The following is a 27357-nucleotide window of genomic DNA, read 5'->3' on the forward strand; positions in this document are numbered from 1 at the left end:
TGCATTACAAGTAATCTGATTCAGATTCTGCAAGTCTGCTGGCTCCCAAACGATATTTAAAAAATACCAATAATGGTACATTACGATACAAGTGCGCAAAGTAGGTCGTTCCCTAATGATCTAAGAGCGCTCGAGTATCGTGTACTATTTTTCCTATTGAGTTGTTTCTCAGTTCGACCACTATAATTATTTTCAAACATTCCCGCACGCCGACCACATTCCCGCACGCTCAACTACATTCCCGCACGCTCTTGTCAACGTGTGGGAAAGTGGTACTTTGCGAACGCAAATGCTTGCGCAAAATCGACCTTTGCGCACGATAATAGGAAAAAAATTAAATGTATCGTAAAAAATAAATTAACATCTAAGGCCTAATCATTATAATTTGAAAGATTATTTGAATGATAAAGATAGTTGGGATAAATGTTTCTAAATTTATTGCTAATGAATATTGTTATACTAATTTGAATGCTATTGTAACTTTTATACTTCATCTTGACTCGCACTAAATAAATTATAAAGTGAATAAAGATTTCTTTGAATTTGATTTTGCATTGGTGCTTATATCTTAACTGATCAGTTACTAATCAGTCAGAAACAAAACAACAAAATTGTAACAATTTTTCTTCAATTTATAAAATAATGCATGCAGTACCTACATGTAATGTTACGCTGTATTACTGTGTGCCGTGCTAAATTAAAAATGCTAATATTTCCGCACAAACAACGCAATTTATGTCAGTATAAAACAACAATTTATTCGAAATTATTCTAATTTGATAAATATTTTGTGGATTATTCTTATTTAAATATGTCCTTTCATCATTTTGGTTTTGTCTTCATCCTTTTCTTTGAAACCATTAGCTGTACCATTTATTTTATGATAACTGCCCTAATTAACTTTAAAAAATTAACCCTAAATTTAACCCTAAAAATATATCAACATCCCTACTAATATTATAAATGTGAATGTAAGTTTCATAAAATTGAGTACAGAGATAGACTAGAGCTTGAAAAAGGTCATATGGAGGGGTTGAAATAGGGGATGGCAATTTGTATATAAATTCGTCATTATCGAAGATAAAACCATGGAACTTTGTATTTAGGCACTTGATAAGAAATAATTTATAAGCATTTGTTCGAGCATTTTTGAAACTTTGACCTGCATGGGGATTCAAGTTCACAGGGAAATACCTACTATTAAAGATACTGTCGACTATGACAAGGGATATGCGCTTTATCATAGAAGAGCGCTGCCAGCAGCGGAAAGAACAGTTTGTATGTGTATTATTTGAAAAGTATCGTAAAAAATAAAACCAATGCCTATAGTAACTATAACGCGGACGAAGTCGCGGCTAAAAGCTAGTACATAATATGTATTTTTCTCGTTCTATATTATGAATCTAAGATCAATTGAAGTACACACATTTTGCAGGAAATACTGCAACAATAGGTAGTTGATCACATTGATTATTCGCGTTGGGAGTGAGCGCGCCGGAACAGCCAACAATCTGATTATGTCGTCCCCGATAGGCCGAGCGCCGGGCTTCTCCGGCCCAAGGAAATACGCTATTATGAACACTATTCATCTGTCATTTCCTTCTGCGAAACTATATTACACCTGCTAATGACGTTTCCACCTGAAGTATTATAGTAGAGATCTGTATGAGATCGTTATTGGGTTCGGAAGAGTTAGAATCATTTACAAATTGTTGGTCATAAAGTTACAGAAAATTAGTGACATAGTTTTTGACTTTCAATAAGTGATGTCACATCCTATTTTGAATAAAAATATTTGAATTTGAATTATTGAATAATGTTGAGAATAGGGTTGCCATGCGTACTCTAAAATAGACTATTGTATTCTATATCATGTAGGCGTTCTCTATAATCTATAACAATAATAGAGTATGCTTAAATACTCTTTTTTTGAAGTTTTACTTCTTTAGGCGCGTTATGAAAATATGATATGAGTGAAATTTTAAGATGCGCTCGCATTACTGTAACACAAAAGTAACAGGGTGAAGTTAATATCTAAAATTTTCTGACGTTTGCGACATTCGTTATTTTTTTTTGTTTCTTCGTCCATTATTACGATAGGCAAAGGGTTCAAGCCCGTACTGCCGTATTCGTTATTTAATAATTCATTGTCAAAGGTATAGTTGCATGATTTTTACAATATGGTTCTTTCTACAAACGTAGAATAGCACGAGGAATATATAATTTTAGCGATTTTTGCTTTGTTACGCCAAAGAAGTATAACTTCTTGCGCGCATACAAAAGTACACACACACTTTTTTACACAATGTTTACAATACTAGTGCCAGTAGTCATGTAATATTATGCAAACCCATTATAATAACCAAAAAAATCTCAAATCATCTTTGAAAACCATAAAAAATTGTTATGTATTGCAGAAATTTCCAAAAAAATACCCTTTATTTAAATATGAAATAAATGATACTCTGTTTTGGAAGTTCGTACTCTTTATTTACCTCTTTTGAAATCAGATATACTCCATATTTTCCTCTAATAAAAGTTGGCAAACCTAGTTAACTGCTCATGAAGACAGAGCGCAGAAGATTGACTGGACAATGTGGCTAGAAGTGTTGAGAAATGTCGGCCGCAGTGATTCATGATAAGATCGGGGCAATATTGAAAGGAACCAAGAATAAGAGAGCGTACAGAAAAGGGTTGCTGCGAGAGGAAGAAACCATGATAATAGTACCTACTTCAGTACAGCAGGCCTACCACCAACTTTTGATTAGCGATGCGATTCCGATGCAGTACAGTTTAGGTACCTAAACTGAATCGCTAAAATTGAATACCATGGAGTGCCTTTTACTGAATGGCGTTTGGAACGAACTAAATCAGTTTGCGAATCAATTTCTTGATTTGACGTCAACCTAAAGTGGATAGCTCTAAAGACGTCGTGGTAGCAGTTCATTTTAGGTTGTCAATTGAATCAAAATAAGAGTTCATGGTAGGGCCGCTGTATTTAGTATGGCATATTGGATAAACCCGATATGTGTCATATGATTTGAAACTTTATGATAATAGGCATAACATAAAAGGCATTTATTTTCTCAAAATTGAATCTTTAGAATCTTTAGAATTCTTTTTGATGACAATTCTAATATACTAGACTCTACTACCGCTTCGGAAACAAATCGCTCTCTGAGAGAGAAGAAACGGCGCAAGAAACTCTTCTAGTATTCGTTTTTTTTGCTCTTTTTTTAATCAAATATAAAATATTGTACTGTCATTGCTATTGCTATAAAATAATTATAATCTATTACCAGGCTATCGGATCACTTAGATATTCAGGTGTGGAGTAGTAGGATTTACGACAGAGCCATTTTTTAATAAAACTTTTAATTTATTTATAGATAATGCCTGAACAGTGGCTGGGACCTTATTATAAAAGTGTATACATTTACCCTTAAAGCTATTATGTATCTTATAAAGCCTACTAGAATGAGTTACAAGCAATCCCTTATTTCTAGTGTTATAATAATGATAATCACTATTAAGAGCAAAAAGGTGACGATTTTTGTGAACGTATATTAAATTTTCATAAATATACTTAGAACAGTCATAATATTTAGTTCTTTAAATTTTTCTTTTCACTAGTTTTTGTTTGATCAAATTATATCTAGTAGTTCGAATAGTAGTAGTCTCTCCAAGAATATATATATTTTTAAATAGTCAAAACATGCAACGTTGTCTCTATATGAAACAAAAAAAAATAACCAGAGATAGAAAACACGTCCAGTACAAAATGTTTTCATTTGGGTAAAACAATATTATTGTACGTTACTCCGTGGCTCGTATGACTGATCTCGTAATATTAGAGATACGTTGTTCCTGATTGGTTGGAAGGCAAAAAAAACATGAGGACCGGAGTATTTCTAGGTCAGGTTTGTGTTTTTACTTTAAACGTTACACAATATAGTTTGAATTTTTTTAGGATTTATGTTTTCATTGTATCTTCTTACACGCTCTTTATTAGCTTCACCTGTATGTATGTTTGGTTGTAACCGACTCATTTGGGTGCGATTTTTACCCACTTTAAACGGCCAGATTTCGTTCAAACTTGGAGACCGATGACAATACATGAATTTGATAAAATTATTTCATTTTTAATTTGCAAAATAAGATTTTTGTTAATATTTATATAATTTTTTATTTATCGTCTATAAGGCATGGATTGATGTTCATTTTAAATTTCAACCATTATCTTCAATTTAAATTCAAATTCAAGCAAAGCGTGTTTTTTAGTTTTTTAAAAAGGAACTACTTTTATTAATTTTTTTCTTAATGGTTTATTGTTATAAGACAATTTAGTTACTGTTAGTGCTAGGAGGATAGAATTTCACACAAAATCCTATTAATATTATAAATGTGAAAGTTTGTATGTCTGGATGTATGTTTGTACTTCTTTAACGCAAAAACTACTGAATGGATTTTGATGAAACTTTACAATAATATAGCTTACACACCAGAATAACACATAGGCTATTATTTATAAAACTATCGCGTGAATTATACTTTATATGGCAAAACAACGCTTGCCGGGTCAGCTAGTATGTCAATAATATACTGTCTACTAAGTAAAGTTTGTAATATTTATTTGTGTATGATTCAATTACCGTAAGTTGGACGACTCTTTTTTTTTAATGGAAGACGAGAAGAGACGAGCGTATGTGGTTTCCCTTAGGTGATCACCGCCGCGGCCCAATTTCTTGGAAAACTAGAGGAATTACAGGAGCATTGCATGCCTGTCGCTAGATACAAATGAGCTTAGATCATTTATACGTCTAGGTAGACTATACCTGTTGTGAAAACGTCGAAAACTATCGATTTTCGAACTAACCTCTATTTTGAGCAATTCACTTACACTAACACAAAGTGACATACAAAACACCCCATCCCCACCATCAAGGAGCTTTCTTCCACGTACTACAAAGCTGTGGAATAGGCTTCCTTGTGCGGTGTTTCCAGGACGATACGACACGGGTTCTTTCAAAAAAAGCGTGTACACTTCCCTTAAAGGCCGGCAACGCTCCTGTCATACCTCTGGTGTTGCAAGAGAACGTGGGCGGCGGCGATCACGTAACACCAGGTGACCCGTACGCTCGTTTGTCCTCTTATTCCATAAAAAAAACACCAAATGAGATAACGTTAGGTACATATTTGTAGTTCCAGTAATTCGGTCGACCATTTTGATCATGGATTCGGCTCATGTTTTTATTACTATAAATACCCATTAAAATACTATTATTGTTAATAATAAAGTATTATGAATTTGCAACTTTTTTCGGAAATAATTAAAAAAAAAATCCACGTTGTTTCAGGCGGGCGGCAGCGCCAGCGCATTGCTTGTAACATTGCAACCTGGATCCGAATTGGAGATTATGTAAGCATATTTTTACGTTATTAAATGTTGCTTTACAATAATTAATTAGTTAAAACATGAAATATTAAATAGCTAGTGAAATTACTGGGCAAACGAGAATTAACATCTTACGTCTGAAGAGGACGAGCGCTGTTGTAGTGCCACTCAGAACTGTTCGATTTTTCAAAAAATTCTGATCGACACTGCATTGTAATGGGCAGGGCGTATTCATTACCATCGGCTGAACGTCGTGCTCGTCTTGTCCCTTATTGTCATAAAAAAATATTAAAAAATACTTGTATTATAATATGATTAACGCCAAATTTTGGGATTATTATCATAGATCAAACCGAGGCACGATAGGCGAAGTAGGTATGTTATCAGTAAAGACTGTACAGTGTACAACAATACGTACAGTACGATACAATCCCTATGTAATAATTTGCTTAACATTAAACAATATATAATGAACTAGCTGTCCCGACAGGTGTTGTTCGGTACATAAGAAATAAAATATATTTTTTTATTTGTCACTAATATTTCACAACATCAAGAATTATTTTGTAAAATACGATCCCTGTTGTTATAATGAAATTGTTTCACAGCAAAACTGTCAAACGATGCGTCAATAAAATCTCTCGTCTATATCTCTGGAACCATAAGGCGTAGAGACTTGAAATTTGGTAGGAATATTCTTTTCACCGAGTAGAGGTCAGCTAAGAACGGATTTTCCAAAATTCTATCCGCAAGAGTTTTTTTATTATGAACAGAACAACGTCTGTCGGGTCAGCTAGCATAAAATGTATATCCATAAAAATCATTTTTTTTTATGGAATAGGAGGACAAACAAGCGTACGGGTCACCTCGTGTTAAGTCATCACCGCCGCCCACATTCTCTTGCAACACCAGAGGAATCACAGGAGCGCTATAAGGAAGGCCTGTACGCGCTTTTTTTGAAGGTACCCATGTCGTATCGTCCCGGAAACACCGCATTAGGAAGCTCATTCCACAACTTTGTAGTACGTGGAAAGCATCTTGAAAACCGCACTGTGGAGAACCGCCACACATCCAGATGGTGGGGATGATATCCTAACTTGTGGCGTGTCGTGCGAAGGTGGAATTCGGCGGCAGGAATTTGTTTAAACAGCTCTTGGGAACACTCCCCGTGATAAATACGGTAGAAGACACACAATGAAGTGACGTCTCTATGCAACGCCTAGTGATCCAGCCGTACACAGAGCACTGGGTCTCTCCGACAATTCGAGCTGCTCTGCGTTACATGCGGTCACATGGATCGAGCTGAGACTGGGGTGCGCCAGACCAGAGTTGATAGCAATACTCCATGTGTGGCCGGACCTGCAATATTGGAAAATTTGGAAATAAAAATAATTATGGGCCCCAAATCGAAATAAAAACTACCTTATCTCTCAAGTTTGACTAAACTGAACTCCATGAAGTAATCCCCATTAAAATCCGTTCATTAGTTTAGGAGTTCACTGGAAACAAACATCAGGACACTGTATTTGTATAATATATTAAGATAAAACATATAACAAATTATCGGAACAGTTTTCAGAGTTGTTGTAGTGTGGTTTTATTGATGTCAAATTACCAGTCATACTTTTTGCAGTATACGTCTCTTTCAACAATAAGCACGTCTTTCCCCCCATAATACGTATTCTACATTCCACATTGTAAATTACGTAATTTTACAATGAAACGGCCACGCGCGCATTCTGCGGTCGCTATGACACTTGATATCAGCCAGAGCTTCCTTGCTGTTTAATTTTGATTCATTGTGTTGCAAACGCGAGTTACTCACGCCGCGTTTCAGACGCTCGAACGTCCGAAAACCGTCAAATAAAACGAAGAAGAAAAACACCACCATTTCCAGTTGGACATGTGTACATATTCATAACTGATGCAATAACTTAAGAACCCTTTTTAAGACAGTTGTCCGGCACGAGGTAGTGTTGATTTTGCCATTTTGCCTGTAAAGATCTGGTTAAAAATTATAGCGAAGAAGTGTAGAAAGCCAAAACCAACATTGTAATATACATAAATGTATATGTAATATTAAAAAAAATAAAGCACATAATATCTAATATTCACAATGCCAAGCAATGTAGTGTTGATTTTGCCATTTTGCCTGTAAAGATCTGGTTAAAAATTATAGCGAAGAAGTGTAGAAAGCCAAAACCAACATTGTAATATACATAAATGTATATGTAATATTAAAAAAAAATAAAGCACATAATATCTAATATTCACAATGCCAAGCAGTCAGAATGTCAGATTAATGGTAGACATTTAATACTAAATAATTACTTAGTCATTTTGTCTGCTATTGATGAAAAAATACCTCATTAACATTATAATTACATAATAATAACAATAGTGACAAGCTTTGACACAAATTATGGTACACTAAACAAGGCATTACCTGTATACATAAATACACATATGGATCCATGAATCAGTAACAAACATCCATATACATCATATAAATTGTTGCACCATACTCTTCCTCTTTTTTTTTATGGAATAGGAGGACAAATGAGCGTACGGGTCACCTGTTGTGAAGTGATCACCGCCGCCCACTATCTCTTGCAACACCAGAGGAATCACAGGAGCGTTGCCGGCCTTTGTAGTACGTGGAAGAAAGCTCCTTGAAAACCGCACTGTAGAGGACCGCCACACATCCAGATGGTGGGGATGATATCCTAACTTTTGGCGTGTGGTGCGAATGTGGAATTCGGCGGCAGAAATCTGGTTAAATAGCTCTTCGGAACACTCCCCGTGATAAATGCGGTAGAAGACACACAATGAAGCGACGTCTATGCGCAAAGCCAAGTGATCCAGCCGTTCACAGAGCACTGGGTCACCGATAATTCGAGCTGCTCTGCGTTGCACGCGGTCAAATGGATTGAGCTAATACTAGGGTGCGCCAGACCAGAGATGACAGCAATACTCCATGTGTGGCCGGGCCTGCGCTTTGTACAGCGCTAAAATGTGTTTGGAGATGTCCAACATACCATTGATATGCAGAAGAAACAGCGTAGGAGATAGCACACAGCCTTGGCACTCCACATTCATTCTTCTTACATATAACATACTTTATGTACTAGCGTAATAGACGAACTCTGAACATAAAAGTTAGTCTCTTGTCAAATTCGACTGCGTTTTCTTTTTATCGTTACTGCTAAGTATTTTAACGGATACTAACTAAAAAATATTATTAATAATATCATTTAAGAAAATATGTGTTAGATAATAAAATGTTGTATACGTGAATAAGTATGACGCCGTTTATCAATATTTGTCATAGTAGTCACTGTAGAACTAGCACACCTGAACATTTTAAATTTAGTTTCGCCGTAATGAGGAGAGTTTTGTCTATTACGGTAGTACCTATACTAAGTTTATGGTTTGCACCTACCAGTATTTGATACCGGGATTCTAGAACGCGAGTTTAAAAATTCACGCGGTTATAAGCCGCATCGTGAGTAGCCACTCGATGGTCGCTAATCGCTATATTATGTATTACGTTTACATATTTTACCCACGCTCGATTGTCCTATTACGTTTTCACTTTTCAGTACTTCAGTTACCTTATGCGTTAACAGACGTCTGACACACGTCAATGTGGACTCACGAACGTTGTCATTGAGCGATCCGCGTACGCATTTGTTTTATTTACTTTTGAGGCGGTTGAGGTTGTAGTCAGTGGTAGAAGTGGATGCTACAATTATTTGTGGCTTTTTGTAATGCAACTTTAGAATTGAACTTTAGAAAAACATAACAATGGTGAGTGAAAGCTTTTTTTTTGTAATTTTCTGATGAAGATGATGAAGGTAACTGTAGCATTTTTGACTTTCTTATTAATATAACAGTTTCGGAAATAAGCGACTCAGGCTATTTATATCATAAATTTGATTGTAACGAAATTTTATTAAAAAAAAAATAAAGCCCGCTGTTTTCAGTTTTCATAACCTATTTTGAATAAAAATATTTGAATTTTTTACATCCGGTCACTTGTATTGTCAATTGTATTTACTTACTTACGGCTCGTCATTTCAACTGTGCAATCTTGACTCTGAGAAACTTGCGAGTGTGGAGTCAATAGAAGTTCTCGTTTATTCTTGCGTTTAGAACAAGGCGAGATGATGTAAAGCGGTTCCACATTCGCGTATCTCGTGTTTTTCTCGCATTCTCGCGAGAAATGTAAAAGCGGCCAAGTGCGAGTCGCACTCGCCCATGAAGGGTTCCGTTGCAGCAAGTAACACATTATAAAAAAGTAGTTCTTGTAGTTCGTTGTGACTTTGATCGATGTTATAATAATAGTGTATTTTTTTTTAATAAAAACTATCTACTAGATCTCGTTAAAACAATTTTCGGTGGAAGTTTGCATTTCTACATCATATATTTTTTTTAGTTTAGAAAATCGTGATATTAGATACCTCAATATCACTTTTGAAGACCTATCCATAGATAACTCACACGTACAAGGATGTCTTTAAATTTGTTAGTGTTAGCGCCACGTGTACTTTCGTTCGAGTGCTCGATCTCGTCGGTCCGGAAACAGTGATGTTTTACGGCCGTTCCCAATATAGACTGACTATCTCTTACTTGAGATAAAAATCGTAACTATTGTTGACTTTTCTGGGATCAATGGGATGACGTATAGCTTACCAACGATAGAAATTTGTATGGAATTACAATTCACGCGTCCCATTACAAGGCGATAAGAATGACTTATCGGGTATATTGGGACAGCTTCAGATTGTTAACAGCTAATTACTGACATTAGAAGGTAATATATTGCTGATAGTATATTGGGAACGGCCGTTAGTTACTATCTCTTACTGTATTATACTCGATGTAAATTGGCGATTTTTATCAATGCTGCTTGTATTCAGTTTACATTAAAAATAAACAAAGATTTAACAGTAAATATTTTACACAAATCGGTCAAGTTTGGCAAATAAACGTAAATTTCTAAGGTGTACTTATTCGAGTCCCGCATCGTTCATAAAATTTTGTTTTTCAAAAATTTATTTGTGTATCATCCTAGAAGTGAGGGCTATCACTTTAAAACATAACAAATTGTTTAGATTTACAAGAAGGACATCTCAAGTCAATTTCCTAATATACAAATATTGGGGTTGAGCAGGTTATCAACTGTAAAGTAGATCCTGTAGATGAAGCCACAACCTGAGAGTTGAACAAAACATACAAGATTTCGAGTCCCCGCACCGTTCATAAAATTTTGTTTTTCAAATTTTATTTGTGTACATACATGTGAATCTGATGATGATACATTTACTTACGCAGGTGGACTTAACAAACAATACGTAAGGTAGTGCCGTACACGATTTCTGACGCAAACAATAATGGTTTTCCTTAATGGAGTGAAGGTTTATGTTATGTATTTATTTATCATTAATGTTGACATTGCTGCTATGAAAAGTTTCATTCGATTTTGGCGGGAAACTAATTTATACTACTATACCTTAGATTTAGGAATTTATAAACCTTCAAATGTCTAAATTGACCGGACCGGACGGGTCAATCAATCTAGTATATATATCATATAATATTATAATAGACTCCGTTCGTGTTTTTTTTTTTAATTTCAATATATGTATTGTTTTGATGTTGATAACAGACGTGCGGCGAAGCGATGGACGACGCGGGCAGCAACAAGCAGCGGCAGGCTACGAGGGTCTTCAAAAAAAGCTCACCAAACGGCAAGGTACTGTGTCATTCGTATCTATAATCTCCACACTAATTCACTAATATATTTGAACTATCCGGTTATATTATCTCAGGACCTGACGTCGGGTTCTAAGTAGGTACCCCAAACATTTTTTGTTTTTTGTTCTATTTTTATGTAAAAACATTAATACTGTTCACTTACCAAGTTTCAACAGTTTTATAGTTAGTATATACCAGTACATAGCTGTTATAGGTTCGGAAAAAAGTGGCTGTGACATACGGACGGACAGACAGACAGACATGACGAATCTATAAGCGTTCCGTTTTTAGCCATTTGGTTACGGAACCCTAATAAATGAACAAAGATTTATTTTGTCAGTAGTATAGATTGATGTAAAGGTGGTGAGTTGTGATGCTCATTATTACTAGATATGATGCTGAAAAACCAATGACGGAATTTGGGATAAGGAAAAAAAGATTTTATTTTCTGAAAAAACAATTTTAGCTACACAGTACCTATAAACTACAGAAGTACTAACAATAAAGTCAGAATGTGACATTGAAAATTTAAAAAAAAGCAGTGATAACACGATAAAGCTACGATAACTGTTATAAAATAACTAACGGACCCGACGGACGTTGTCCTGTACACACGTGTTAAATTTGAAAAATCGGTCGTCCGATCGCTGCTAAATTCAAAGTGCTATTAAATTTGTAATATCTTCGAAAATATTCATTTAAATCATATGCTGTAAAGGGCCATATAGATATATATGAAATTAACTAAGTATTTAATTAGATAAGGATTAATGCTGTATTGGTTAAAATCGATTCGAAAATTAGCCATTATTTGTCGTAAAAAGTAAATGACAAAATAAAATATTGTGGGATATCCATAAAAGATAGACATATACCACAGCGGAGTTTTCTGTAGACTTTTTCAATGTGTACAATACTTAGTACATTGTTTTGATAAATCTCGTAGGGCTCAGCCTGCGTATGCAATGTAAGCGGAAAAAATGTAATTATTTACGACATCACATTAGAAACCTCAAAAATAACAGTATTTCTCCACTATTTAATGGATTTTATTATACATATAAATTATAAACCTTCCTCTTCAATCACTCTATCTATTTAAAAAATTTGCATCAAAATCCGTTGCGTAGTTTTAAAGATTTAAGCATACATAGGGATATAGGGGCATAGAAAGCGACTTTGTTTTATTCTATGTAGTGAAGTGCAAGTAAAATTTACACGTCATTGCGTTTTAAATTTCGCAATTTGACAATGTAACGTGTAACGCGAGACGCCGCGCTGTTCTATTGTCATGACTCATGACGTCAGTTCGCGATGTAATCAAAATACTGGTAATGTGGTATTTTTGCTTTATGCCGCTTGTCACCTGTATATTGTTTATCACAAACATTGCTTAAACATTCTGTTCCTTCTCCAGCTGTTCATGATTTTTTTGATCACCGATTCCATTCCAGATTTAACGCCAGCAAATATGTTAATTTTTAAACACCCCTAACCGTTATTTTAAAAAAAGTTGTAAATCCAATCGTGCATGCCATAAGCGCTCCTTTTAAAGTTGGTAGTTTAAGTACAGATTTCACTTATAAAGTATAAATTTTATTACTTTACTTCAAATTTTCTTGACGTCGATAAATTTTAATTATAATAATTTTGTATAGTATCAGCTGTCTTCCACGTTCTATTTTAAATTAAAATATAACCGTTATGGCAGCTCAAAGACGGAAAATTCGCCGCATGCCCCAGCCGAAAAAAAATAATTATAGCTAAACAAAGCCAAATTTTACTGCCATTTATATTCCATGGCTTCCCACATAATTAATGAAGACATTAAAAAATAGATTGAGTAAAAAAAATTCAGAAGTTGTTGATTGTGTTTACCCCGTCATGCCGACTCTATAAATTCACACCCTAAGCCACTAAAACCTTTTTTTTATCTAAAAATAGCAATTACATGATTTTTTTTTAAATAAGTTCAACAATAATTTATCTTTTTGACAATATGCTTTTTATATAATTTATATGCACAATATTAATGTTAAATACGGTTTTATACGACAAAGGGCTTAGTAGAACACACCTACTCGCTTCGTGCTTAAGTCATGCAATAGTTACCTACATTGGGTTAGAGGAGAGGTTACCAAAAATCGGTATTTGCTGCAAATAAATTTACAACTATAGTTATTTAGAGTTTACCCTGGTTAGAGATGTTATACTTCCTTTTACGCTCGTTTTATATGTAATTATTTTAGCAGAAAAGTAACAGAAGTTGATCTATGCCACATCTGTCTACAAATTACGTGACGTTGTGAGTTATGACGAAATAGATATCATGGCGGCTTTCGATTTCCTAAGTATCTAAATAAATAGTGAAAACTCAATTAAATTAACTAAATATTTATAAACAGAGTTTATAAACGATGCGCGACTCGACCCCCGACCTTTCGCGTTCCGTGCGAGTGCTCTTCCACTGTGCCAACCGTTCGAGTGACGTATCGTTGATTAATCTTGTATATGACTTGTTCAACTCTCAGGTTATGGATTCATCTACACGATCTACTTTACAGTTGATACCCTGCTAAACCCCAACTTTTGCATATTAGGAAATTGACTTAAGACGTCGCTCTTTCAAATCTAAACAATTTGTTATATTTTAAAGTGATAACCCTCAATTCTGGGATTCAATTTGTTTCCAAATTTAATTCGTGTATATATGTATATTCATTATATCATGATATTTTGTATACTTTAATTAAGTTCGATATACACTCATTATCTTATCGTCCAGTTCTGTTTGTATCCACCCTCGAGTTTCGTTACATCCTGTTCTACCGGAACTTTATTTGAATGAAGACATTCTAAACTTATATTTATCGCTCACCGAATATAAAACAGCTGATAACTGTGTGGCTCGTGTCCGGGAAAGTATGACGTGTTCAGTGGCGTGCAAGATATCATACAGCCAGTCAAGTGTGAGTTGGCGTGTACGAAAACAATATAATTTATTCTTTTTGAAGTTATACTCCTTTTGGCACGTTATGATAAAATTATGAGAATAAAATTTCAAGGTGCGCGCGCACCACTGTAACACAAAAATAACGGGTGAAGATGGTTCCTAAAATTTTCTGGCATTTGCGACATTTGTTATTTTTTTTTTGTTTCTTCGTCACCTTGAGACATAAGATGTTAAGTCTCATTTGTCCAGTGCACAGTTTGTACACATGCGCTTCGGCGCCCTACAGAGCGAAACACAATAACGCAAAAAAAAAAACCTGTGCAAAGGAGCCTCCCACTTGTGAAAGTAGTGACTACTTTATGTGACACTATGTAGAATGTAATATGTATACAAAGTCAAGGCAGAGACTACTGAGCAATAATCATAACGACTCGTATAGTACTCACTCACATTGGTGGCGGATGGAATAACAACTTTATGCAAATGGCTACTACGCTTAGGGCTGCCGCTCGAGTTAAATTAAAGTAATAGATTTATAAAATCGTCTAATGTAAGAAATTGCTTTTAAAAATATTGAATTTCTGATATTTTCATCATAAGTAGAGATATGTATCTCATTTAAGAATTTTCCTATTTCAAAGTAGGCAATTTAAATATATTTATTTTAGACACTCTATTTTATCAAAGTAATATTACGCCAGTCTATTAGATAAGTGATAATCATAATTAATAGTAACTTTTTTTAAAACGGTTGAAATTGCAGTAATTCACCAGTAAAATATGAATGATGGTCGATATGGTAGGTGAAGTGATATAGAATTATTATTAGTGGAAACTGTGAAATACAAATATTTCAATTTTATTAAGTGCGTTTAAATTACCAACCCCTTCTACATAATATACTTTGTATGATAATAGTTTTAAATTTATTTTATTGTATGATCGTATTTCGTTTTATAAATAGAAATGTGTTCTTTTATTAACTACTACTTACTAACAATTCAACAACGACTTAACAACTTCTTACCAAAAATTAATAATAAATATGGGAAGAGAACCGACAACTGTGAAATACTAATAGATTACATAAACGAGAAAGAGAAACGCCCAAAGAGCTGCAAGAAATGTACATAAATACCTGAAAATAGAATAGGTTTTGAAAATAAAAAATAAATTGAATACCTGTAGGTACCCACATAAACCATAAAGATCTTATCTTTTTATTCTGTATTGGCCAATAAACTAAAAAAAAATTCACGCGACAACCCTAATGAGGAGGTTTGTTCGCAGCAACACTCGTGACTGCACATTATTCGCCGCTATTATACATCAGACACGACTCCTCTGGCTGATACAGCGCCGTTGTAAATGAAACTTTGATATTTAATCGTCTGTGAAATCACGAACCATCTGCTAATAGCCAGTCTTATGAGATGTTTTACTAATAACTTGGCAAAATGGCGTCTGTCTAAGCTGATCTCATACAATTTATGTAGCTTTATATTTAGGTATTATGATTTTTAGGGTTTTTATTTTACAATAAGGGAAGAGACGAGCAGGACGTTCAGCTGATGGTAATTGATCGCCCTGCCCATTACGATGTAGATTCTTGAAAAACCCAAAAATTCTGAGCGGCACTACAACTGCGCTCGTCGTCTTGAGACATAAGATGTTAAGTCTCATTTGCTCAGTAATTTCACTAGCTACGGCGCCCTTCAGACCAAAACACAGTAATGCTTGCACATTACTGCTTCACGGTAGAAATAAACACCGTTGTGGTACACATAATCTAGCTGGCATCCTGTGCAAAGGAGTCTCCCTCTGGTGAGCCGTTGTAGTACCCAGCGCCATTGTGTAATAATAAATTTTATTAGCCCTACTGGACAAATTCAATAAAAAGTCCAAGTAAAAGTTATTTCTTCATTCATACTGATTATGACCTCCTCCAAAACAATATTTGATGTCGCTAGAGCGACAGAGAGGAATAGATAGATAATCACGATTTAGGCACCGATTTTTTTTTAAATATTCAAACTATTCTGCGATATGTATTTTATATCCAGAGAGAGTCATTTCGATTTGTTTTTTTTTATTGATGGACTTTAATAAGTCATATCTAAGTTTTTTTTTAAATAGTACATCACGTCGTAAAATAAAGTACATGTATTTTTATTTGTAACCATTTCATGTAGGTAGCTCGGTAACTCACTCGGCTTGCTTTCCATTTTTTTTATCTATCATAATAATAATAATTACTGTTCAAAAGTTCCTCAGTATGTCGCCCTTACCAACGGCGGAATTGTCGTGAACCAACGCCGGCGGGACTCTATTTTTTATAAATATGTTATATATATATGTATATGTGTATATATATATATATATATATTATATATTTATAAAAAAATTCATTAATTTTGTTTTTTCGGTAAATCCGATGTGAATAGATACGAGTTTGGGAATTCCCATACTAGTAAGCAAGAAAATACTCTTCCAGGTAGCAATTTACCTATCTTATGTAAGGCGGCTTAAAAAAAGATTAAATTATTAAATTTTTTATTTTTATTTTCAGATAACAGTATATTTAGGAAAACGAGACTTTGTCGATCACATCTCACACGTAGACCCGATTGGTATGTATTTTACTCAACTCAAATATATCTAATTGTAAAAAAATATATATCTCTAGAAAACCAATTTTAATCAATTTTGTCGCTCTGTCTGATTTGTCTAATCTTCAAAATGACTGGAACTATTTGGATGGTACTTACGCAAGCTGCCTGCTACATATTTGTCTCTATTCATTCATTTCAACCAGGCTTAACATTTCTGTCATTCATGTCTGAGCTCTCACATTTTTATATATTATCAGCTAACCGACAGACGTTGCTCTGTACATAATAAATAAAATACTGTTTTTTATGAATTTGTCAATAATATTTCATAACTGTTTTTTTTATTTCGTAAAATATGCTCCCAGTTGTTATAATGAAATTGTTTCATGGCGGAACTGACAAACCGCGCGTCAATAAATTCTCTCATAGACAATATGTCCATACAAAACAAATATTGGAAATGAAAATAATTATGGGTCCCAAATCGAAATAAAAACTATCCTATCTCTCAAGTTGGACTAAACTGCACTCCATGAAGTAATCCCCATTAAAATCCGTTCATTAGTTTAGGAGTTTACTGGAAACAAACATCAGGACACTGTATTTATATATATATACTAGTGGACCGACAGACATTTGAAAAATCAGTCCAGCCGTTAGGAGGAGTTCACTAACATACACATGTGCAGGAGAATTATATTATATGGACGGATTCTCAATAGAATCTAAATCAATCTCAAATTCACTGGAACACACAAAAAATCATCAAAATCGGTCCAGCCGTTTAGGAGGTAGTTCAATTGTGAATCTAAACCATCCTCGAATCCACCTGAAGAAACACAGAAAGTTTCATCAGAATCGGTCCAGCCGTCTAGGAGGAGTTCAGTGACATACACACGCACACAAGAAATATATATATAAAGATATATATACTAGCTGACCCGGTAAACGTTTTTTTGCTATATAAATTATTTTTAGAGTTAGACCGTTTCTTGGACATTGCAACATTGCTTTATTTTTTTAAAACAAAACGTAGCCTAAGTTACTCCTTATTAAATCAGCTACCTGCCAATAAAAGTCCCGCCAAAATTGGTCCACCAATTTCACAGATAAGCTGTAACAAACAAACAGAAAGACGAAAATTGTATTAGATGTTATTTTGGTGTAAGTACCGCATATATATTCATATACTTCTAGTAAAAAACGGTTATTTCAATATTACTAACAGACTCTCCAATTTTATTTATATGTATAGATTTAAGATATAGGTAGATATAATCAGTGATCATTGTTTAATTTTTCGGGTTCCAGATGGAGTGGTACTAATTGATCCAGAGTATGTGAAGGACAGGAAGGTGTTTGGTCACGTGCTGGCCGCGTTTCGTTACGGCCGGGAGGACCTTGATGTACTTGGCCTGACCTTTCGGAAAGACCTCTATTTGGCTGCTGAACAGGTAAGGACTAACTTTACGACTATTAACACTATAGATATTAATACCCAACTATTGTCGTTAAGTAAATTTGATCGACCCTTTCAGACTAGAGCGTTACAATTTCTCGTGACATTACGGAAAAAAAAGAGTTATCGTATTTTACTAATAAGTTATTCTACTTTAACTTAAACTGCTAGATAGATTAAACTGAGAATGTGTCCATTAACACACTTTTTAATTATACAAAATATTTATGTTTTCTTTAGTGTTAATTCCGCCAATATTTGTTTTTAAAACAATTCGACACGTGTTTTGCCTCTACACGGGGCATCCTCAGGACGTGTTGTCTCGCCAATATCTGGCACGAGATCTGGCAATTTTTTTTACACTTCTTAATGTCTCTATTAAGGGGAAGTCACTTTGTTCATGTGTCTTTAAAATGTCACTATTTTTGTGTAACATTCAGTAGCACTACACTAACTCTTAGTTTTAGTCTTCTAACGATATCAGTGTTGTTAAGAAGTTGGATTGTCTCGACATACACGTAATGGTGAGGTCTATGTTGACGAGCTTCAGCGTATGTTTGGATAACTTTGTAAACAAAGTCAATGTTGAGGTCCCGATGGAGTTCGCTGTTCCGAATGTAGCACGGTGAGTTGCTGGTTACATGTTAGTAAGTAGGTGTGGTTGTCCAGATATTCCCCGTGACGGGCCAGAAGCGGCCTCTGAGCCGGCTCCAGGAGCGCCTGGTCCGCAAGCTGGGCCCGGCGGCGCACCCGTTCTACTTCGAGCTGCCGCCGCACTGCCCCGCCTCCGTCACGCTGCAGCCCGCGCCCGGCGACACCGGCAAGCCGTGCGGCGTCGACTACGAGCTCAAGGCGTTCGTGGCCGACACGCAGGACGACAAGCCGCACAAGCGGTACGGAACCCGACTATTAGCGGCCGTTTATAATAACGTATCTCTAGTTGTGTCGATAGGTTATTGAAATGTAACTAAACGTACACCTTCCTTAAAAGCCGGCAACGCTGTGATTCCTCTGGTGTTGCAAGAGAATGTGGGCGGCGGTGATCACTTAACACCAGGTGACCCGTACGCTCGTTTGTCCTCCTATTCCATAAAAAAAAAGCGTAAAAGGATAGATTTGTCTACCTCTAGTAAGCTAAACTTAGGATAGATAGGTTATTGAAAAGGGCCATTATAAACATTTAAACGTCTAGATAGACTATGACGGCTGTGAATCGTCGAAAAACAACACTAACACAAAGTGTCATCCAAACCACGAGTATAAGACGTAGCTTATCACGCCTCTGACCTCTACTGTATACCACTGGACTGGCTGTCAGAGTACTTTTGTGCCTGTTAAATATTCGCTATTTTGGCGCTGTAAACATCGATATACGGTGGGAAACTATTTACAAAAAAATGTGTACTTTATTACGTTGATTCTTGAAGTATAAATAACACGGAAAACGAACGAAATTAATTCAAAATGCAAAAATACTTCAGAGTATTGTACGTTCCTTCGCATTTACGTCATACGTCAAAATTAGTTCTCTGGACGCTCGCAATTGGAGCTTCAAATAGGCACAAAAAAATTGCTGTCAAACATATGGAACAGCCTGTCCAGTCGTATTTATACAGATCAGTATTGTCAAGCACACTAAAGTATCAAACCTGGCCTGTTTTTATTGGTTATCTAACAGCAAGAGACTGTATCTAGACGTATATAAATAATCTGAGATCTAACTAGTCGTAATATCGGTCCCATATGGAAATGCTGTTCTAACCTTTGTGCATGAGTTCTCTTTTAGCAGCTCCTTCTGACGATTAAATGGAATCGTCGAAGGTTAAGCCCGCGTGCAATCCTTCGACAAATTGTTAGGATTAATACCAGCAGCTGAATTTCGAACCAGAAAGACACGATGTTCACAAACGGGGTTCGTTAGGTTGCGATATTAAATATTGTTTAATTTTTGTTGTGTATTCAATAACACAATACTATGTGTTAAGTTGCACATTATATAGAGCTTTCCACCTCTGGACCCGCCAACGCAAAATGCATCTAGCGAAACTATCTAAGAAAATAATGTTTTAAAAAAACAACCGACTTCAAAAACACTATTCCAAAACAATAGATATGATATGTACTAAAAAGTATAAAAATAATTGCGTATTTTTATTAAATCTAATTCTAGTTACGATTATTGTTATTTTTGGAATCAGTGTCCTTCCGCCGCGACCTGCTCTCGCCTCCCGCCTCCTCACGTCTCAAGCACATCTCACCTATAACTATGTATGTAGTTACAAACCTATCTTGGATGACAGCGACTCCAAAAATTACAATAATCGTAACTAGAATTAGATTAATTAATTAGATTGTATAAAAATACGCAATTATTTTTATACTTTTTAGTACATGTTATATCTATTATTTTGGAATAGTGTTTTTGAAGTCGGTTGTTTTTTTGTTAAAATATATTTTATTTTTATTTTTAGTTAATTTGAAGTACACTAACTAACAATTTATCGAAATATGTGTAGATACACAAAAAATTTCAATGCAGCAATGAACGTGAGCACTTTGAAATTTGATTACAGACTGTAAGACGTAAAGGAGTCCCATTAATCATTATATTCGACAACAACAATTACTTGACCATAACTATGTTATGGTAGATGACTTATATATCCGGATAGCATAAAAAAGATTCGGCCGAGTATCGTTAATTTACTCCTAAGAATTGAAGAGTTCCGTAATCAGAACCTAACCAAACTCTCACCAAACTATCTTTGAAGTATATCCTTTCCAATAAAAAAAGAATCATCGAAATCGGTTGGCGCGATATTGAGTTATTCGTTAATTTATCATCCACTTTGCTATACGTATGTATAGAAAATTTAAGACTTTTATGGTTTTCTCATGGATGCAATGGGACCACATAGGAATCACCAGCTTTTAAATAAAAAAAGAATTATCAAAATCGGATCAGTCAGTCGAAAGTTTTGAGGTAACAAACATAAAAAAAAACATACCGACGAATTGAGAACCTCCTCCTTTTTTGAAGTCGGTTCAAAAGCGATTTACTCGATTGTATGAAACGTGCAGTCATTGGCAGATTGACAGAAGACGGCTATAATCTTGTAAAAAACGGAGATAGCCGAAATCCACCACGTGTCAGGCAACCCGTCCCTTTCAAACTTAGCGGCATTATACTTCGTCGCCATATTGTAATTCCTATTTCAAACTTATGTCAAATCACTGCACGTTTCATACTAAACTAAATTTCTATTTTTACTTAGGCAATCCCGCCTCTTATTATGTAGTATTTACATCCCATTTGGCAAGATGATCAACATTCCTAGATCCGAATTTATATGTTGTGTCAACATGAAAAGTTAGAATCCTAGATTGAAAGTTCTACACATATTTATGGTGCCCTTTTCAAAAACTTTATTTTTTATTTTGTAATATTCTATATCTCTGTAATAACTTATGATAGAAAATATTATTCCAGAAATTCAGTCCGTCTCGCGATCAGAAAGATAATGTACGCGCCGAGTAAGCAAGGTGAACAACCCTCAGTGGAAGTCTCCAAGGAGTTCATGATGAGCCCCAACAAACTATACCTCGAAGCCTCTTTAGATAAGGTAAATATATTTACGATTGTTTGTAATACTTTATATAATTTTACATTAACATTGAACATTCTGCCCGTGTAAAGTCTTGTTCACATACAAAGAGTGAACGTAGGCTATCGGTTGTCATCTCTCTTCTCTTTTTTTATGACAATAAGGGACGAGATGAGCAGAACGTTCAGCTGATGGTAATTGATTAGCCCAGTGCCTAGTCGTCTTGTTATAGTTAGTAAATTATGTGAAAACTGTGAACAGGTTGATGCATCCAATATACGATTATACGGTATGGTGTCTAGGGTAGATTATGTACACCACACTGGGGCAACCAGTCGCCGCTACCAACAAAATGTAAACACCTCTATAGAGAAGTGCCGACCTGGTGTCCGTTTCGTTACGCAACCAATTTGTTCGGTCGCGTCATTACTCTGATGTCGGTATGGTGTCTAAATTGGTAGATTATGGACACCACGGTGGTGCAACCAGTCGCCGGTACCAACAAAATGTATACAGATTTGGTCGTTTGGTTATACAATAAATATGGTGGCGCGACCAGCTCGGCCGCGTTATTAGACGACCCCTCTAGACCAGTGGTTAGTGACCCTGCCTACTGACCTAGAGGTCCCGGGTTCGAATCCCGGTACGTGCAATCATTTATATGATGAATATAAATGGGGCAAGGAATATAATTTGTGTAAGAGTGTATCAATATAATGTAAAGCATTCAGGGAAAATTAAAACAGAATTCCAACACAAGCCACTGTATTATGTACAGATTTTATAATTTAAATAACTTTTAACTTTCAAATATACACTCGGAATTTTTAAAACCTAAACACTACAGAATAATCCATTTAATCCCGAGCAAATAATTACATACCCTTCGCCACCACTCTCATCTCCTCGCCCCTCCACGACTCGCCTCACACTTCACACCGCTACACTAGCGCCACCGCTCAGACACCCTCTGCTCACTTCACTTAACCCGTTACAATAATGATTACTACTCTTGTGTCTGTTTGTTGTCTAGTTTGGCAGCTCTCGCACAACCAGTTGCGCCACCATGGTGTCCATTCTAATATAGCCCTAATTGAATAAAGTTTGTTTGACTTTGAGACTTTAAGTTTGTTTGACACTCCAGGAGCTGTACCACCACGGTGAGAACATAGCGGTGAACGTGCACATAGCGAATAACTCGAACCGGTCGGTGAAGCGGATCAAAGTGTCGGTGCGACAGTTTGCCGACATCTGCCTGTTCTCCACCGCGCAGTACAAGTGTACCGTCGCCGAAGCCGAGAGCGAGTAGGTGTTTACATTATTTATTTATTACAGCTTAAATATAACAGTAAGCAACAGTTATTTATGCAACTGTTATGTAATAAGGGGCATTAAAACACGAATATGGGTTTATCACTCGAGGCGAAGCCGAGTGTGATAACAGCATCACATGAGTGTTTTAATACCTAATTATCAACAGTTGCATGCAAGTCTTTATCTACACCCCTAATATGAATTATTTATAGAAGATTCTGAAACAGTTAGCTTACTACTAACATTAAAAAAGCCAGACCTAGTAACCATAATATCATCCAAAGGAGTGTTATTAACAAAACGGATGATATAATGTTGTACTGAATTTCATTACAACGTTTGGATGATGTAATGGTTATTAGGACATTGGGTGCTTTAATTATGGCAGTAAGCTAACTGTTTTAGAATCTTTAATAGAGGATTTAAAGCATGGGTGTAGATAAAGAAACATTGCGAGTTGCACTCCGGGAGTGCCATATATGAAAACGTGAATATTAACGTTGTGCATTTTTTAATAATATTTGGAATGTTAGGGAGAAATTTCGCAAGAATTGCTTAATTTATCAGTATTAAAGTACTAGCATTTAAGTCGTTAAATACAACATTCATTTATTGCGCTATCGTTCACAAAAATGACTATTTATATTACACAAAAAATTTAACACTTCAGAAATATGACAACTATTTTACATTAAAAAGTTTATCTCTCAGAAAAATCAACTTTCATCCATAATTTCAACGACTGTCTTACGAATTTTAAATCAGAGGGCCTACCATCAACTTGTAATAAGCGATGCGATTCCGATGCAGTTCAGTCTAGGTACCTAAACTGAAGCGCTAAAATTCGTACCATGAAGTGCCTTTTACTGAATGGCGTTTGGATGGCTTATTTATTTATTTATTTATTAGCATTGCCAACACAATAATCACTAACTAATACATTAAATATTATTCTAAATAAGTCTACGTCTAAGTGTTATTGCACTTACAGGCAACGACCACATGCAAGTAAAACATACATATTATTTAATTTTAAAAACATAAGAATTAATACTAAGATACTATATAATACAATTGTATAATAAGATACAATACATTAGATATAAATAAAAATGAACAAAACTTATTTTACTTAAATACGGCAGAACTAAAATATTACATTAAATGAATAATTTTTGTTGAGCAGCAAATTATATTCCTGTCTAGCAACATATCAATTTCCGAAGTAGTATACCGAAAAGCAGAGAGCTTATCATTAAAAATGTGTATACTTCCATCATTTTTCGGAAGGAAGGAATTATAATTGCGAAAAATTCTATTAAGAGTACGAAAGTGAACTAGGTTAGACTTTGCAGTATTTGTTGAAAATGTATCGTGTTTGCTGATTCTCGGGAGTCTCATGGGAGCGGATACATTAATTAACGAGAGAATTTCGGGGCAGTCAATTCCGAACAGTTAATTCAGACGAATTTCCATACAAACTGCGATACCCTATTTCAACCAATAGATTTATTTTTTTGGAATAAAAAGTAGCCTATGTCCTTTTACAACCCCCTTATTCTTTCTCTGTACTAAATTTTTATCAAAATCGGTTCAGTGGTGTTATTACAAATATTTAAATTTTTACACACGATTTATTTTCTAATTTGTCAATTTTTTTTATTCATTTTTAATGTGTTTATAATGTTATTATTTTCAATTCTGGATAAGACTGCCTACCAGTTACATTAATTTATTATCTTCTTTAATAAACCCATCAATAATCCATATAATGAGCGTTTTTCGTTATGTCAAAATTCAATATTTTTTTATTTCGCCAGGTGGCGCTGTCATACTTTAGCAATAACTCTCGTGAGTAATGTGTATACTATTTTATTCTGTGATGTACAAATTGCTGCTCTGATATCATGTTTTTCTTTGGATTTATTTGAATTGACAACTAAGGACTATTTGTTTACCGATTTCTGTTCGTTACTACTACTGCTAATATTACACAGACTAGGGATAGATACTTAGGAATTTAGTACTACTTAGATACTAGTAGTGTGTAGGTACCTAGAATCTATATAGACAAACAAAACAAGTAAAGCGGAAATCGGAATGAATTAATGTAACAACAGAGTATGTGACAGATTAATATTAGTTATTATGATGTTCGACGTTTATTGCTATGAATAAGGTATTCATATGGGTCGTTAGAGCACCGCCATCTAGCGAACGTTTCAGAAACATAAAATTGAAAAACGCTCATTGTCATAGACATGGATTTGAAAAAATTACATTCTATTTGTTCCTAAAACTGAATCAATATTATAATATACTTACCTTTACATTTTCAACCTCTAGGAAAGCATGGTGGAAGTTACATTTTCCATTTATTGGATTATTCAGTAAGAATAAAAAATATAAGGCTGCGTAAGTTGATATGAATGTGTGAAGCATGATTACAGCTAAACAGTTTGCTATGAGTTTGTGCTACGCCTAATAATTGAATCCTTTCCATTTTGTTTAAATAGTTTTTATATTTATTTATTTAATTTATTTCAAAGTTTTGTACCCATAGAGTGTGTAATAAGTTTTGGAGTTTTGTATGTTTTAGTTGAATTTAAATTGTTAATATTATTTATATTAAATTTCCAGTATAACTCAGTGGTATCTTTAGTGTGAATTGTAAGTTGAACCAGAGGATGTGGTCTTACAGAAATCATAGACATTTCGAACATATTTACTGTTTTGTTGATTTCTTGGTATAGGGAGTCAAAGAAATAACAAATAATTTAATTAATTTTTATATGTGATTTTATAACATGAATTTTTATTTTTTTATCTACACCCATGCTTTAAACCCTCTATAAAAGATTCTGAAACAGTTCACTTACTGCTAACATTACAAAAAGACAGTCCTAATAACCATTACATCATCCAAACGAGTGTTGTAATGTTGTACTGAATTTCATTACAACACTCGTATGGATGATGTAATGGTTATTAGGACATTGGGTTCGATTAGGATTCATATTAAGAGCACAGATAAAGTCTTGTATGCAACTGTTGATAAATAGGTATTAAAACACTCATGTGATACTATTACCATTATCATGAACCCACATTCGTGTTTCAATACCCCTTTTTACACAACAGTTGCATAAATAACTATTAAGTTATCCTACTAAATATAGAAGTTTTACAATAGTTTTGTTTAATTTAAATAATTATGTACTTAATAATTGGTGTTATTTGTATCAGAGAGGGTTGTCCGGTGGGTCCAGGGTTCACACTAAGCAAGGTGTTCACTCTGACCCCACTCCTGGCCAACAATAAGGACAAGTGGGGTCTGGCGCTCGATGGTCAGCTGAAGCATGAGGACACAAACCTCGCCTCCAGCACCCTGTAAGTATCATAATAACAATGCTGGGCTAACCCATACTCATTATTTATTATTACTAGCTGACCCGACAGACGTTTTTCTGTACATAATAAATAAAACACTGTTTTTTATGAATTTGTCAATAATATTTAATAAAATCGGGATTAATTTAGTAAATTATGCTCTCTTTTTTTATGAAAATAAGAGACGCTGATGATATTCCTACGTCCTGCCCATTACAATGCAGTGCCGCACAGGATTCTTGATAAACCCAAAAACTGTGAGTGGCACTAAAATTGTTCTCGTTACCTTAAGACATAAGATGTTAAGTCTCATTTGCCCAGTAATTTCACTAGCTACGGTGCCCTTCAGACCGAAACACAATAATATTTACACATTACTGCTTCACGACAGAAATAAGCACCGATATGGTACCCATGATCTAGCCGCCTGCATCCTGTGCAAAGGAGCCTCCCACTGGATCAAGAAGAGAGAGATTTCATATACATATTATAAACGACTAATATTGCCTTTACAGAGTAGCAGATCCAGCACAGCGTGAGAACCTCGGCATTATTGTACAATATAAAGTTAAAGTGAAATTATGTCTGGGACCACTGGGCGGGTAAGAAATATATACATTAATATCTCCCTTTTTATTAATACACAAATATTAGCATATATTACATATTTATTGAATGTCAATTATTATAAAGTAACGGTGCTAGAGAGAGATGAATGTAAGACAGATTGCTATTATTTTATAGATGGTGTGGTAGTTGGACAGGTGATAGAGTTGCTATGAGATGGAAAGTGAAAGGACACCTTGACACGATGTATCTGCTTTTACAATATCATCCCAGAAAATGAACAAAACAAATGTGTTACTAAA

General features: G+C 34.9%; 1 protein-coding gene across 5 annotated transcripts in view; it reads left to right on the forward strand.

Annotated features, from left to right (window-relative positions):
* LOC126968644 (beta-arrestin-1) overlaps positions 1 to 27357 on the forward strand; it is a 294282-nt gene that overhangs the window by 261654 nt on the left and 5271 nt on the right. For 3 of the 5 annotated variants that reach the window (XM_050813666.1, XM_050813667.1, XM_050813665.1), the window contains 9 exons: positions 5358 to 5419; positions 11067 to 11153; positions 16678 to 16738; positions 18032 to 18174; positions 18849 to 19072; positions 21670 to 21802; positions 22929 to 23089; positions 26345 to 26488; positions 27004 to 27090. In XM_050813666.1, coding sequence (XP_050669623.1) covers positions 11082 to 11153; positions 16678 to 16738; positions 18032 to 18174; positions 18849 to 19072; positions 21670 to 21802; positions 22929 to 23089; positions 26345 to 26488; positions 27004 to 27090 — 1025 coding nt within the window. In that variant the 5' untranslated portion in view covers positions 5358 to 5419; positions 11067 to 11081. The remainder of the gene's footprint in view (positions 1 to 5357; positions 5420 to 11066; positions 11154 to 16677; positions 16739 to 18031; positions 18175 to 18848; positions 19073 to 21669; positions 21803 to 22928; positions 23090 to 26344; positions 26489 to 27003; positions 27091 to 27357) is intronic. The other 2 variants (XM_050813669.1, XM_050813668.1) reach the window with 1 other exon arrangement.

Source organism: Leptidea sinapis, chromosome 16 (assembly GCF_905404315.1).
Source record: "Leptidea sinapis chromosome 16, ilLepSina1.1, whole genome shotgun sequence".
NCBI classification, from domain to species: domain Eukaryota; kingdom Metazoa; phylum Arthropoda; class Insecta; order Lepidoptera; family Pieridae; genus Leptidea; species Leptidea sinapis.